Below are 13,367 nucleotides of genomic sequence, written 5' to 3' on the forward strand. Positions count from 1 at the left end.
ATTTATCTTATACCTAGTGTAGGTCCCTTTCCATGTGGGCTACCATTTGATGGGCTTGATGTAGTACTGAACACAGTGGGAATCAGATTGCTGATTAGGACTTGTAGATATAGCAGTGAAAAAATGTTACTTACAGCAACATGTTGTAATATTTTTCTTTGATGTTGCCTCAGTTTAGGGAATTGATATCTGGGAATTTGATCAGGCTCCGTGACCTGCACTTGGATACTTAGCCCTGTCTTTGTTGACTTACTCTGTATGAGAGCCAGCTCTTCATCCCTTTTGCCCTTATTTTTCTCACACTGAAATGAGAGGGTGGTATTATATTGTAGGTATTTCTGAAGGGTTTGTTTAAATACCAGTGTTTAAACACCATAGAGTTAATGCAGTGGTGGCTGTTGCATGCAGCTTTAACATAAATGTGTTGGTACAGGTGGTGAAGGGAGACATTTTCAGCCTCTCTTGATTTGCAAACTTTGTGCCTGCCTTAGCCCTTAAGAGGAAAAAAAAAAAGCTGTTCATGTGTAGCTGAGCTGAGGACACTTGTGTAATGATGAATTTTACATTCCCGACAATACATGAACTTAATTACAAACGTTGCTTTGTCTTTTCAGTACATCAACTGTGGTAACCTGGAACAGCTATTAGACAGTAACCAGCATCTGCCCTGGACAGTGAGGGTGAAACTGGCATATGACATTGCTATGGGAATCAGTTATCTTCACTATAAAGGCATTTTCCACCGAGACCTTACATCCAAGGTACTGTTTATAAAATTAAGGAACTTTTTAATGAAGGTACTGTAACTGGTTGGTTGGTTCTTTCTCCTCCATCTAGCAGAGAACTGCTATTATAGAAGGTATGATCTAAGACATTTTGAGAAACAAATTGAAATACACTTTATAGGATTAAAACATGTTGATAGTTTGTATGGAAACTGGAGAAATAACTGTTCTGAAGGAAGGCCATTCCTTAAGTGAGTTCAGATTAGGATTTCTCAGAAAGCAGCTGCAGACTTTTTTTTTTAGTTCTGAATTATGGTTCAGTAAAGTATTTAAGTCCCTGGATAGTTAAGCATAACAATCTAACATTTGGAACAGGTCAATCATATAAAGAACCCAAATTGAGGAAATTTATTACAAACACACTTCAAAATCTCCTTGTTGGTTTTGTTTCCCCATGTCTTTCACAAATCATCTTCAGCAGGAAGAGTGACCTTTCATTACTAATTCAGCATTAAGTGTTGTCCACAATCCTAGTTTATATTTCTTTCATTTCTAAAGCCAGTAAACTCAAACCAGTTTACTTAAATTTTCAAATTTCAAAATTTGATATTTCAGAAATGATATTTCAGTTGCAGAGTTTTCAATGGACATAGATTTTTCTTTTGAACTGCTTTGGTGACAACTTGTATGACTTTATTTGGTGGAAGTAGCTAGCTAATTCAAGCTCATCTAGAAATATTAACACAGGAGCGCTAAGCTCTGTGAACTATTGCCCCAGTATTCACACTGGGTCTTGCCGTCCGTTGCAGCCGAGGGCTTTGCTGTCCTGCCTGTCCTGTTGTCTGGAGCTAGTGAGCTAGTTTAAGCTCACTGGGGACTTGCAACCTGAAACTACTCCAAAACTGTTCTTGGGAAGACTTCATAATACCGCTTCAATCAAAAGCATTCAGAAGAATGTTATCTTAGCCTAAAAGAACTATTAAGATTAGAAACAGTTTTTAAAAATAAAAACACAGCAAAGTGGCACAGTGTGTTTGCAAATGCAAGTTGACTACTAGGCCTCTGTCCAGTTTTAGTTTTTTTAAAGCCACCTCAGTGCAGTGTTAAACAGATGAAGAATGTGCATTTAGCCAATGGGGAAAAAAATAGTTCAACTGGTGGGTGAAAGAAGTATTTCAGTGAAGTCATAAAATACTTCCTAGGGTGTCCTTTCAAGTGAAAGGTGCAGATTTCTGCAAGGAAGAATATAAAATTTTCAAAAAATGCCCTGACTTGGAGTTATGTCACTTTGACATGATATACTTGGAAATCTCCATTTCAGTCATCTTGGAGTGTGCAGACGAGGTACATAAAAATAACTGGAAAGATAACTTGGTGCTCCCTTTTTTTTTCCAGTTCAGTACCTTTTAAGAGTGGGGAAGTTGAGTTACTGCACAGAGCCAAAGTAACTAAGGAGAGCTCTGTGCCTGTAGCATTTATCATAACGTGTACTGTTATGGCTAGTCATATGAAAATCCATTTCCTGAGACCTCTGTGAATGCCTTTGTTCAAAGCTTTATATGTCACTCTCCAGAGCTGCCCTACCAATGCTTCAATGTTATCTATTGTTGAATGTCAGTTGTTTAGAAAATGCACTGGCTGTGAGGAGTGCATGATTTCACTGCAATACAAACTCATTGGTGGCTACAGGAAGTAGTAAGAGTTATTTAAAAACAAACAACCAACAAACCGAACACTAAAAATTTGCTAGCAGTTATGCTATATTTGGGTAGTTCTTAGTGCTAAAGGTATAATATCTGTGTGGGACACATTGGAAGCTGTCAGGATAAAAGTTCAAAACATCAGCTATATTCTGTTTCTTGGTTTTTCTTTCTGTTTCTTGGTGGTTTGGGTTTTCTTGCGTTTTGGGGGGTTGGTGGCGTTGTGGGGTTTTTTTTAATTTAATTTTTTTAATTGTGTGAGGTGATGTATGCACTTGCTTGTTCTGTTTGGGAAGGGAGGTAGATTAAATACCTGGACTTAAACACCCAAGCACTTGTGAAGTTAGTGTATTATTGTATTTATGAAATAAACTTTAAAATTAAATCTGTTGGGCAAATCACTCTCCTTTTGGGCAAATGTTTGCCCTGCTGGCTAGCTAGGTTTAAAAGTCATCACTTCGTTCCAAACCAAAAAAAATTAAGATAACCACAGCAAAAACCTGTCACCAAAATTTTCAACTCTCACTGTGGCGATTGGCTACTGTTTGAAGAGATGCCTTGTATCTTACCAGGTTTGTACTGGTGGTGGGATGAGTTGCCTTCATTCTTACTAGTAAATAGTCCATGCATGAGCAAGCTGAAGGAAGATGTGATGGGCTCTTTCCTTAGGAGAGAACTTGTGAGCTGGATTGAACAAGAGCAGAGTCAATACTGTTCTAAATTGTCCTCCTTTCTTTGGTAAACTTCAGTAATTGATGTGATGGCTTTACTAATTAAACAAACACAAAGACAAGGATTTAGATGTCTGCAAAAGTCAGAACAGACACTGAGTTTGCAGGATGGAAGAGTGAGGTATTCTTCAAAGAAACTTGATGGCCTTGACTGAACTATGAACAGAATGAAACTGAGACTTTCTGTGCAGGAATGCCTACACACTTTACCTATTACATTTAACACAATAGCCCACTGCAAATTATCCCTCTAATATGAATTTTACTATAAAAATTATTCGGGATTAATTTAGACCCGTACTTCTGCTTTCTGCTTCTGGCAAACCTCTAATTCCTGCGGCTTCCTGGAGCAGGTGGCGTGAATACATCAAGTTTATTCTGTCAGTTATGGCAGCAGAGTTGTCTTGCTCTGACAGCAGCATTATATGTGTCTATGTACTGGATGCATAAAAACTTAAAGAAGGAAAAGTTCCTGTCCCTTGCCAATCTAAGATTGAAAAATAAGTGGTTCTGACAATTAGTGTACAGCAGGGTGATCTCTCTTCCTAATTGCACCATGTGGAGAGTACAGAACAGCACTGACACTGCAGAAAGCCTGAGGGAAGAATGGTAGAGAAGAGTAGATGTAGGCCAGTATAGTTGATGTGGCAGCCCACAGGGGATGTCAGCCCTGACATCCCCCTGGTGCCCTTCCTGCTGCCCTTCTGTCAGAGAGAGAGGCAGCGCTTGTTAGAAGAGAGTGTGCTGCCTAGAGAGCTGGGATGTACCCATGTCGTGAGAAGCTCTGGGCTTGGGCTGTTGTAGTTGATCCAGCTGCTCTCCCCTGACTCATAGCAACAGCCTAATGTGAATCTGGCAGAAGGTGAGTGGTCAGATTGGCTGTTTCCAGCCTGCAGATAGTGGGTGTGTGGGCAGGGTGACTTGTACATTTTGTAAGCCAATAAAGGTGGTGTCCTCACTTCTGACTTCTCATAAAGAGATTTACGCAGAGATTAAGCCATAGATGGGTTATGACAACCAGCCTCGTTGGCTCATTGCCGGTCCTCTATCCATATCACTGCAAGCCCTGTGAATTGTTTTTTATTTGGGGCTGCTTGTAATGTGCACAAGGAGGATTTGTCTCCTGGAATCAGGAGGATTTTCTCCATCTTTCAGTGATTCTCAAGGAGATCTGGCTATGGATTTTAACTCAGAAAGTCTTAGTCATAGAACATGCAGTCATTAAAACAGAAATCATAATGTGAAACATTGGAGGTGTTGCAATAGGAGCCAGTGGATTGTGATAAAGTTTTTCTTAATCTGACTTGCTTTTGCAACATTCTGTCTGTTGTTACCTACAATTAAAATAACAATATTTGGGAAGGCACAGGGAAGAAGTGTCCAGCCTGCAAAAAGAATATAGCAAAATCCTTTTGTACCTCACCCCTTAAAACAAATATCTTACTACTACACAGAGAGTTCGTTCAACACCTTGTTTACACTGTATTTGCATTGCATTCAAACCCTGCTCTAGAAGTACTGTTGATTTCCTTGGCAGCGTACACCAGTGACTCCCCTAATATCAGTGAATTTATTCTTACCATATCTCTATGATGAGGGAGATGAATGAGCTGAGCCTTATCAGAACAGATTAAAAGCAAGAATATTGGTGAATATTGTGTATGTGTTTTAAGACTTTGTTTGGAGTATTTGGCATTTTACACATGTTTAAGTTCAAGGCAATATGCTCACTGACCTCAGAGGCAGTTGGAAGCATTACAGCATTTATAAAATAGTCAGGTTTGACCCTTGGAGGCAGAGAAAGCACAAGATTAGCAACAATCTCTGAAAGATTTTGTTAAACTGGCTTCCTTGTCACAGAATCCTCCTGTGATGCTGAGGAAGGCCAGAGTCCAGATCCCGAGGCAACACTGCAGTAGTCTTGACCACAAGACATAGGACCTTCATTTTCAGTGCAGGCTTTCTTTTTCATCTCTTCCCATCCTATCTTTCACCCTACTGTTTCTGTGGCAAGGGTGGATGGAGTCCTGAAAATAGTGGTCTGAGTGTTTTATGTACAGCCCCAATTTGCTGTCAGTGTGAATCCATTGCGTGCATTAGAAGACATGGGTGCCAGGTGGAAAACTCTGTGATCGTGTAATTAAGAACTTTACCTTAATGTATATGCATAAGGGGAAGAATAAAAGTTCTTCCAGGAAGTTTTACATCCCATTTTTTGTGCAATATTAAGTTTTTGATGTAGTGTCTGTTGTGTGCAACTTCCTACGAATTTAAAAAAAAGCTGGGAAAAAACAATGGCATTATGAACCTCATTTGCAGGGTTAGAAGTTTGAGATTCATGGCAGAGGTGTCTGCTGCTTTAGCTAATACAGTACTAATACATGAAGTATTTTTAATTAGTGTTTATTGCTACTGTTGATTAGTATAATACACATTGTGTGCTTTTGCACAGAGCAGGAATAGAGAGAGGAACAAGAGAGACTCCTTGACAGTGAGAAGTGAACATCTAGGAGTCTGCTCTTTTTTTTTTTTTAAGACTGATCATATCTACTCTGTGACTATCCAATCCTTTCTGCTAGTGTATAATGCCAGCCTCTGGTCAGGCCTTTCATCCTTGTTCAAAGGCTTTTCTTATTTTTGCTCCCTGTTCCTGCCCCCCAACATCATTGTTCAATCTTCTTGTCTGGCTGACTGCAATTACCCTCTTCTAGTGTGCCTGCTTGATGCTTTATCCAAGCTATTTTTATGCATTCTGATCTTTAGGATGTTCAGCTATTTCTAACTCTCCCCCTGTTCTGCTGCTCCAGGTTTGCTCTGTTTCACCACCACTGCCACTTGTTTGCTATACCTGCAGTTCTTATATCCTCATAACAGTCTTTGGGGGTTTTTTCCCCCTCTAAGGAATGTGTCTTGACCCTGGTCTTGGTCCCTGCCAGCCCCTAGCTTGGACTCCTACTCTGTCTTGTCACCTTATTCACTCTTTCAAATTGCTTACACAGCATATGTCCTGTCCCAGTCTACTTTTTGCAGGGGTGGCAAAAGGTGTATCTCACACAGAGATCTCATCATGTTTCAAGTTGAGAACATGCCAAATATGGTATGATAACGTAGGCTAATATTTCTGAGGATTTTTTGTTTTCATTGTTTCAAAATTTGCTTGTAACACATTCTAAGTTTGTTTTCCCCAGCAGCTGAACTGTCTTAGCTGAATAACACCCTTCCCAAAAACTCACTACTGAAGCTCTTGATTAAAAACAAACAGGCAAACCCCCAAACAAATGCCTTTTAGTTTTGCAGAATTATGTATGACTGAAAACAAGGTCTTATAATCAATAGTAGGTTGTGAGTAGTTTTAGGGAACATTGTGAGCTCCGCTGATAAATCTATGAAGAAATTCTAATCTCTAGGCATATATATATATATATGCGTGTGTGTATTCCTGCCAACATCTGCTTTCACTTCACGGTAAATGTGTAATGGCTCACCCTTCTTTCATTGAGATAGGAGCAGTCTCAGTTACTACAGGACAGAATCATGCATGTAAGCAATTACTGTGGATTATCTGATGTAACATAAATTCACTGCCTTTGGGCTTGAAAGTGACATACCCTGACTTCCTAACTTGTATGCTGTTTGCTTGTTTAACACAAAATAAAACAAAATAAAACTCAAGCAATGAACAGAACCTTTGTCTGATGAGTCTCATACTTGCTGCTGCGGTTGTAAGGTCCCCTTTGTGCTAGAGTAGGCTCTTGCCTGGATATTTTGCACTGCAGGGGAGGGCTTGCACTGAAAAAATTAGCTGTTACAGATTATTATTTCAGATGATAGTCACAGTACTAAACTTTTACTGGTACTTTGGGACCCAAATGGAGCCTGTCCCTTAAACAGAATGGTTTTAGTTTCAGAAATGCATCTAGTATTGTAGGCTTCCTGTTGTACATTTAATTGTCAATGGTGTTTCGCCTAGGGGATAGCACTTTAAAAACAGCTGATACATCTCAATTGGCCTTTAAGTATTTTAATTCAGTAACAGTCATCAGAGGGTTGCAAATGGCACTGCAGTAGCGTTCCTGTAGTTTCTGGAGTGCAGTAAAATCTGAGGAGTTTAGCTTCTATGTCATATTGTAAAATAAAACGATGGGGTTTCTTCATATAAGCAACTTATTTTTAACTCTGGAACTCTTGAGTCTATTTTCGGTTTTGTTTATGTAAAAGGGAGAGTAGAATATTGCATTCGTCTTAGTAGGATTATGCTGTGCAAAGCAGATGTTAAGCTCCTGTAACACACAAAGGAGGCTTTATGTTCTTTCACATCTGTCTCTGCATAAACAGCTCTGTTAACTCTTTAGGGCTCATGTACAGAGCTCCTTGCTTCTATTAAGAGTCTGCTTCAGGAAGGACCAATGGGGGTTCCCATTTCAGGGGAAAAGAAACCCCTCGAGAACCCAACTGAAGTCAAATACTGCCCTCTTTGACTGTGTGAGCTGCCAAAGGAAAGAACATCCCTGGCTGTAGAGGTCCAAAGAGAAAGCTCGGGAAGGTTGTCATGTTTTATTGCCTTGCATCTTATACAAATAGCACAATAGTAAGTCAAAAGCATTTTCTTAAAGCTGGTATTGTAAAGCTGCTTGGCATTTCATCTCATAGGCAGTTCTTGAGAGGCTTTTTGCACTAGAGAGGGGCTTGAACTCTTATATCTCTATGCCAAAATTCATTAATGAAACTTCTTCATACCAAATTGATAAACCCATTTTCTTTTTTGTAGAAACCAAGAAATATCACTTTGCCAGAAGAAACAGTGCAGTATGCTCTATTGTACTTTTCCTACTAAGATACCACCTCTAGCTTAAATTTAAAAGCTCTTTTTTAACCTTCTAGTCTCTAATGAAGCTTTGTCCCTTTTTTGGTCCTAATTTATCTTGGCAGCAGAATATGCATGCTTAAAAAAGCACTCTTTCATTGAGTGCACATGAACTACCAGTTACTGTGGGCTGTGTAAGTCACCTTTTCATGAATTGCATCTTAAATCTGCTATCTAAACCGTCTGTGCTGTGGATTTGGTGTGGTGTTGTGTAATGGCTTTACTAGGGTGGGAAGGGTGGAGGAGGAGTATGGTGATGCTGAGCATTGGCCTTGAACACTTGGAGAATCTCAGCACGGAATGAAACATTGCCATCTTCAAAGCTTTGTCCTGATGAATGAGCAGTACAGGCTTGAAAGGTGATGTCTGACTGAGCTAGTATCCGTAGAAGGGTTTTACTACTGATGTTGGTTGGAATAGGCTTCCATCCTTTCTGGGTTCCAGGAAATTGGTGCATAGCTACATAAAAAATTGCACTGGTTGAATTAAATAGTTTAGTTTCGCTGCAGTGAGTGTTTGTAGTGACACTGTCATTTCTTTGTCTGGTGCATATCACCTGCCCATGTATGATTTAAGTGTGACTGAGAAAGACCCTCTTGTACTGGAATATGTATTCTAATGAATTTAAATTCACACTCCTATTTGTTCATATGCAGGCAAAAGACAAGCTTCCACTAATGAGAGAGATTAGTTTAGATTCCTTCTTTATGTCATTTAACATTGTGCAGCCTACCACAGCAGAACAATTGATCAGTACTTTATAGCAGAAACGTTGGTCTAGGCTTTCCTCCATTGCCTTGTCATGGTGAACTGGCCTCTCCTGCAGGACCTCTGGATCCCACGGTGGCAGGGTGTCTGCTCTGTTTGGTTTCTTGAAAGGTCTGCACTGAAAGGGGGCCCTGCTTTGCTGCAGGCAGCTCCTGCTCATCTGGGAAGGAGCTCAAAGCTGTCAGGTAGCATTACTTGGCAGCTAGATTGGATGTGCTATTGGTTTAATTTATGATTTATCTAGGAATAATCTGCTTGTATAATAGTTCAGTGCTATACCTGAGAGCTGAGACTGCCTGGGGCTTGGGGGGGGTAAGATTGTTCCTCTTCAGCCGGTGATGTATTGCTGTCTAATGGGATGTGATTGTATACTGGTAAGAAGCTGAAGGAAAAATTGCTGACAGGATGATGTTGCATTTAAAACTCCTTTTGATATCAAAGCAGCCCTATAAATGATTGCAGATCTTAAGGTCAGTAGAAATGTTTCTACAGATTTTTAGTTACGTTGAAAATAGTTCTCAGTCTGGATTAAAATGTTCCCCTAAAATTTTGGAGACTAGGGGTTATTGGAGAATAACCCTTATCCACAAAAAACAGAAGATAAAATGAACTACTGTAGTCTTCCTACTCAAAATGAACAAAATGTAAATAGTCAAAGGTAATGCAAGAAGGAAATCTAGACTTTAAAACTAGTTCTCTTATGAATCATAGAGGTTTTTTTAAAAAAATGTCAAATTACAAATCATCTTTAATTGCTGAGAAATCTATGGCAGAAAATAACCTGACATTTTGTTGCATAAAATAGTATCGTCATTCTTGTACACTGCAAAATGTCTGGTGTTCTCATGGACTTGTTTGTGTGGTACACAATGAAATTCCACTTGTCTGAATCATTTGAGTAAGATTTTTCTGAAAAGTTTTATCCTTCTCAGTTTTAAGTCCACTTACAGTGACCAAATGTTTAAACAGAGGCAAGCTGAATGAATGTGCTCTTTGATAAAAGATAACAAAGCCCGTAACTGAGAAGCTTTGCTGCTCTTTGGACAAGCATGGTTGATTTAACTTGGTACATGTTTATGAATCCCCAAACTAACTCTATTTATTATGCTTGAGTCATACTAAATAAATAAAACTTCGCATCTCAGGAGCCAGCATGTGTTTCAAGAGGCTGGCACACATTTTCTTTACATGATTGCAGGAGCAGCTTGCTTAACCTTTTAATTGGCAGGAAGAAAACTCACTTCATGGCCTGAGCCACAATCATCTCTGAATAATGTAAACAGCAATGACCTGAACTTGATCTTTTAGACAAGGGACTCACTTTTCTTGGTAGTTGCATTATACAGACAAACTAATGCTCCGGGGTCAGCGAGGGGCTTTTGTACATCCAAGCACAATAAAGCTAGAAAGCGTTTCCTGCTGTTTAGCTAATTAATGCAGGGTACCACTCTGTAGGAGTCGGCAGTGGTTTTGCTGCCTGTCACTGCTATTGTATTGCCTGCAGAAAGATACAGAGCAAGGCATGTGGTAAGGGCACGGATTCGCTGTCTTGCTCCACCTATTGCAGGACAGAAAAAAAACTTAGGGAAGTCAGCTATTGATTCATTCGGTGAGAAGGGAAAAGACGTGGTAGTGGAACAGTCAAAGCATATTTCTCAGAGTTGTAAATAAATAACAAAAATAAACCGATAATACCTTGCATGTGATGTGATGCTGCTAGACCAGAATTATCTCTGTGTGTCCTTAAATTGCCCTCCCTCCTGACACTGGAGGGCACATCTGAAAGGAAAAGATTGACACCTTTTCCCTATTAGACCTTTCCCTTCAATCATGTTTTATGATGTACTGTAGAATAAAGAATTTTATTTGAGACTTTAAAAGCACATATAACTTTGTCATATCTTGTATTTTCTGATTAAAATCTACTGCAAAGCAATGAGTTCCTTTTTAGTAGTTAATGTAGCAAAATATACAAAGGTATTTAGAGTCTGCTCTGATCTTGTATTCTGGTCAGGTACAGGCAAATTGTAAAGAGAAAATGTAAGGTGTCATAGTGAACAGCATGTATTGCATACTTGAGCAGTAAGGGAGCTAAATCATCTTAATTCTTGCTGGAACCTAGTGGGTACGTGCTGCCTGTGGCTGCCTGCTTTCACAGCAAGTTTTTAAGTGGATTATTAACTAAGTGTAAGGCTGTTTGCAGCATCTTAAGTTTGACAGACACGTGATTGTGCAGGGGGGAGGGTAGGGGAAAAGGGTGGTTGCTTTCAGACAAAAGCTTCTCATAGATGAACATCTTACAAACAATATTTTGTAGTTTTGTTCCAGATTAAAAATAAATAAAATGAATGGTATATGGGTTTCATGCCCAGACAATAACTTTTCTGTTTTTGTTTTTAAATTCCAGAACTGCTTAATAAAACATGATGAGAACGGATACTCAGCAATAGTAGGAGACTTTGGTTTAGCAGAGAAAATTCCTGATCACAGGTATGTGAACTAATCAAAATATAGCGAGAATTGCAGTGCGATTGCAGGCCAGAAGCTCTAATGAGCCAGATCCCTGTGGCCATTATTGCATTCTGATGCGAAAATTGAAAAAATATCTTCAGTCTTCAGTCTAGAACTGCAGGCTGGATGACCAAAATGTTCTAGCCTTAATTACTGTCCATATTGATAGAATTAGTAGTGATATTTATTCTTCAAAAATGCTCCAGTGAGTAGAGAATTTACTCAAGCTTTTCAGTAGATCTTCTAAGCAGGTACTTGGGAGTTTTGGTTTTAAAAAAAACACAACAAAGCAAACACAAAAATACTGTCCAGCATTCTGGATTGGGATGATTTTGTAATAAATGTCCTCTGATTCCAAACAACTTTAGCTTCTTGCCATTTTCACAAACAATATTCAGCGGCATTCCAGTAGTATTCTCTTTAATCTCCAGGTTGTTAAGATCCAGGTTTATAACAAAGAGATATTAAAATTACTGTCTAACAAAGGCTCACCATTTTGCTCTCCCTAGGATGAAATTATAATCTTAACTCATTTGAGGAATGCGCAGGAGACTGTCACAAGCTATTGTCACAATTGGAAATAGCCCTTTTGTCTTTCCTCCATTAGGCAGATCAAGGACAAGTATTTCATTGTTCTCTCTGTATATTGACTTGTGTATTTCAGAGTATTCTGACTGTGAAATGTGCTGTCAGATTTTCCTCAGTGTGCGCTTCTGCGTAAAATAAAAGCCTTCCAGCTCTTTTGACTGCAAAGAAAACAATAAAAGTTGATCTCAGCTATGTGCTGTTTTTAAACTGCACATATCCTAAAACCATACCTTGGGAGGTCTGAAGGCTTGCATTAATGTTGATGAAATACTGATCTAAAAGCTTAAGAAAGTGAACATCTTAATTTTGAAACTACTGATAAGTACAGCCAGTGTGTATCTTTTATGCTTCTGTGGAATCTCTGCCCTTTAAGGTGCTGAAAGCTTCAGCTGTATTTGTACAAACTCATCACGAAATCAGGGAGGCACCACAGGTGCCTTAAGGTGGTTCTTAATACCCAGTTTTGAGATGCCCTGAAAACTGAGAGTATGGTAATAGCTAAAGTTCAGGTACCTTGATACTAAAACAAACAACATAACAAAATTGTTAATTTAGCCACCATTTTTGTTTGATCTAGTCTTACCTCCATTTTCAAATGCAATTTTGTTGTTTCCAGTTTGCTGACTAACAAGCCATGCTATTTTGAGGCCTTCAGAGGCTTTTTTTTTAAAAAATAGGTATTCCTTCAAGGTCAGCTGGGTGGCAAGCTGGAGGCCTGTCTTAAGGTGCCAGTATTCAGCCATGTTGAAACATTACAGATATTTCAAATTGTCTCTGTTCTGATTACTCCTAATTTTTCCCTAGTAAAGGATTCCTCTGGTCTATCTTGACTTTTTTTTAAAAACACAGTTTGCAAGCAGTCAGTGCTGAATACTTTCTAGAGCTGCTTATTGGTATACATGTAGGGATGAATACCTATATGTCTTGCTGCATGAATGGAGAACTTGACATCTAGCCCGAAACTGATGTCCACAAACCCTACTATGTATAGATGAAGGAGCCAATTCTGCCAAGAGTTTGGAAACCAAAACTATTGAACAGCTGTGACCTTAAAATAAAATTATTTTTTTTAAAAAAAGTGGTCAGGCACTTAGAAACTGGAAGTAAAATATGAGTAATTTATTGAAGCTTTCTTCTTTCACCTTCTCCACCTGCTATTGAATGTTCCAGTGACTCCAGTAGGAAACCAGTGTAAAATACAGTTATGTTATGGAACCCACTTACATTGACTTCCCTCTGGTGAAAGTTTCTCCAGATACTTGGAAAGATAGTAGCAATGCCTGAGTGTTTAATGGTTCTTCTCTCTCTCTCTCCCCCTACACCCTTCCCCCATCTATCCCATATCTATATAGTGAGAAGTTACCAGTGGTGGGTTCACCCTTCTGGATGGCACCAGAAGTTCTCAGAGATGAACCTTACAATGAAAAGGTAAGGTACATGATATAAGTGGACTTTCATCAGATGTTTCTCTTCAATAGCT

General features: G+C 39.1%; 1 protein-coding gene across 2 annotated transcripts in view; it reads left to right on the forward strand.

The window, feature by feature from the left end:
• Positions 1 to 13,367, forward strand: part of TESK2 (testis associated actin remodelling kinase 2) — an 82,733-nt gene that overhangs the window by 55,916 nt on the left and 13,450 nt on the right. Inside the window, exons 5-7 of one of the 2 annotated variants that reach the window (XM_074876177.1) lie at positions 615 to 761; positions 11,196 to 11,278; positions 13,240 to 13,315. In XM_074876177.1, the coding sequence (XP_074732278.1) occupies positions 615 to 761; positions 11,196 to 11,278; positions 13,240 to 13,315 (306 nt within the window). The remainder of the gene's footprint in view (positions 1 to 614; positions 762 to 11,195; positions 11,279 to 13,239; positions 13,316 to 13,367) is intronic. The other variant, XM_074876178.1, reaches the window with a different exon arrangement.

Source organism: Strix uralensis, chromosome 8, assembly GCF_047716275.1.
Source record: "Strix uralensis isolate ZFMK-TIS-50842 chromosome 8, bStrUra1, whole genome shotgun sequence".
In the NCBI taxonomy this organism is placed as follows: domain Eukaryota; kingdom Metazoa; phylum Chordata; class Aves; order Strigiformes; family Strigidae; genus Strix; species Strix uralensis.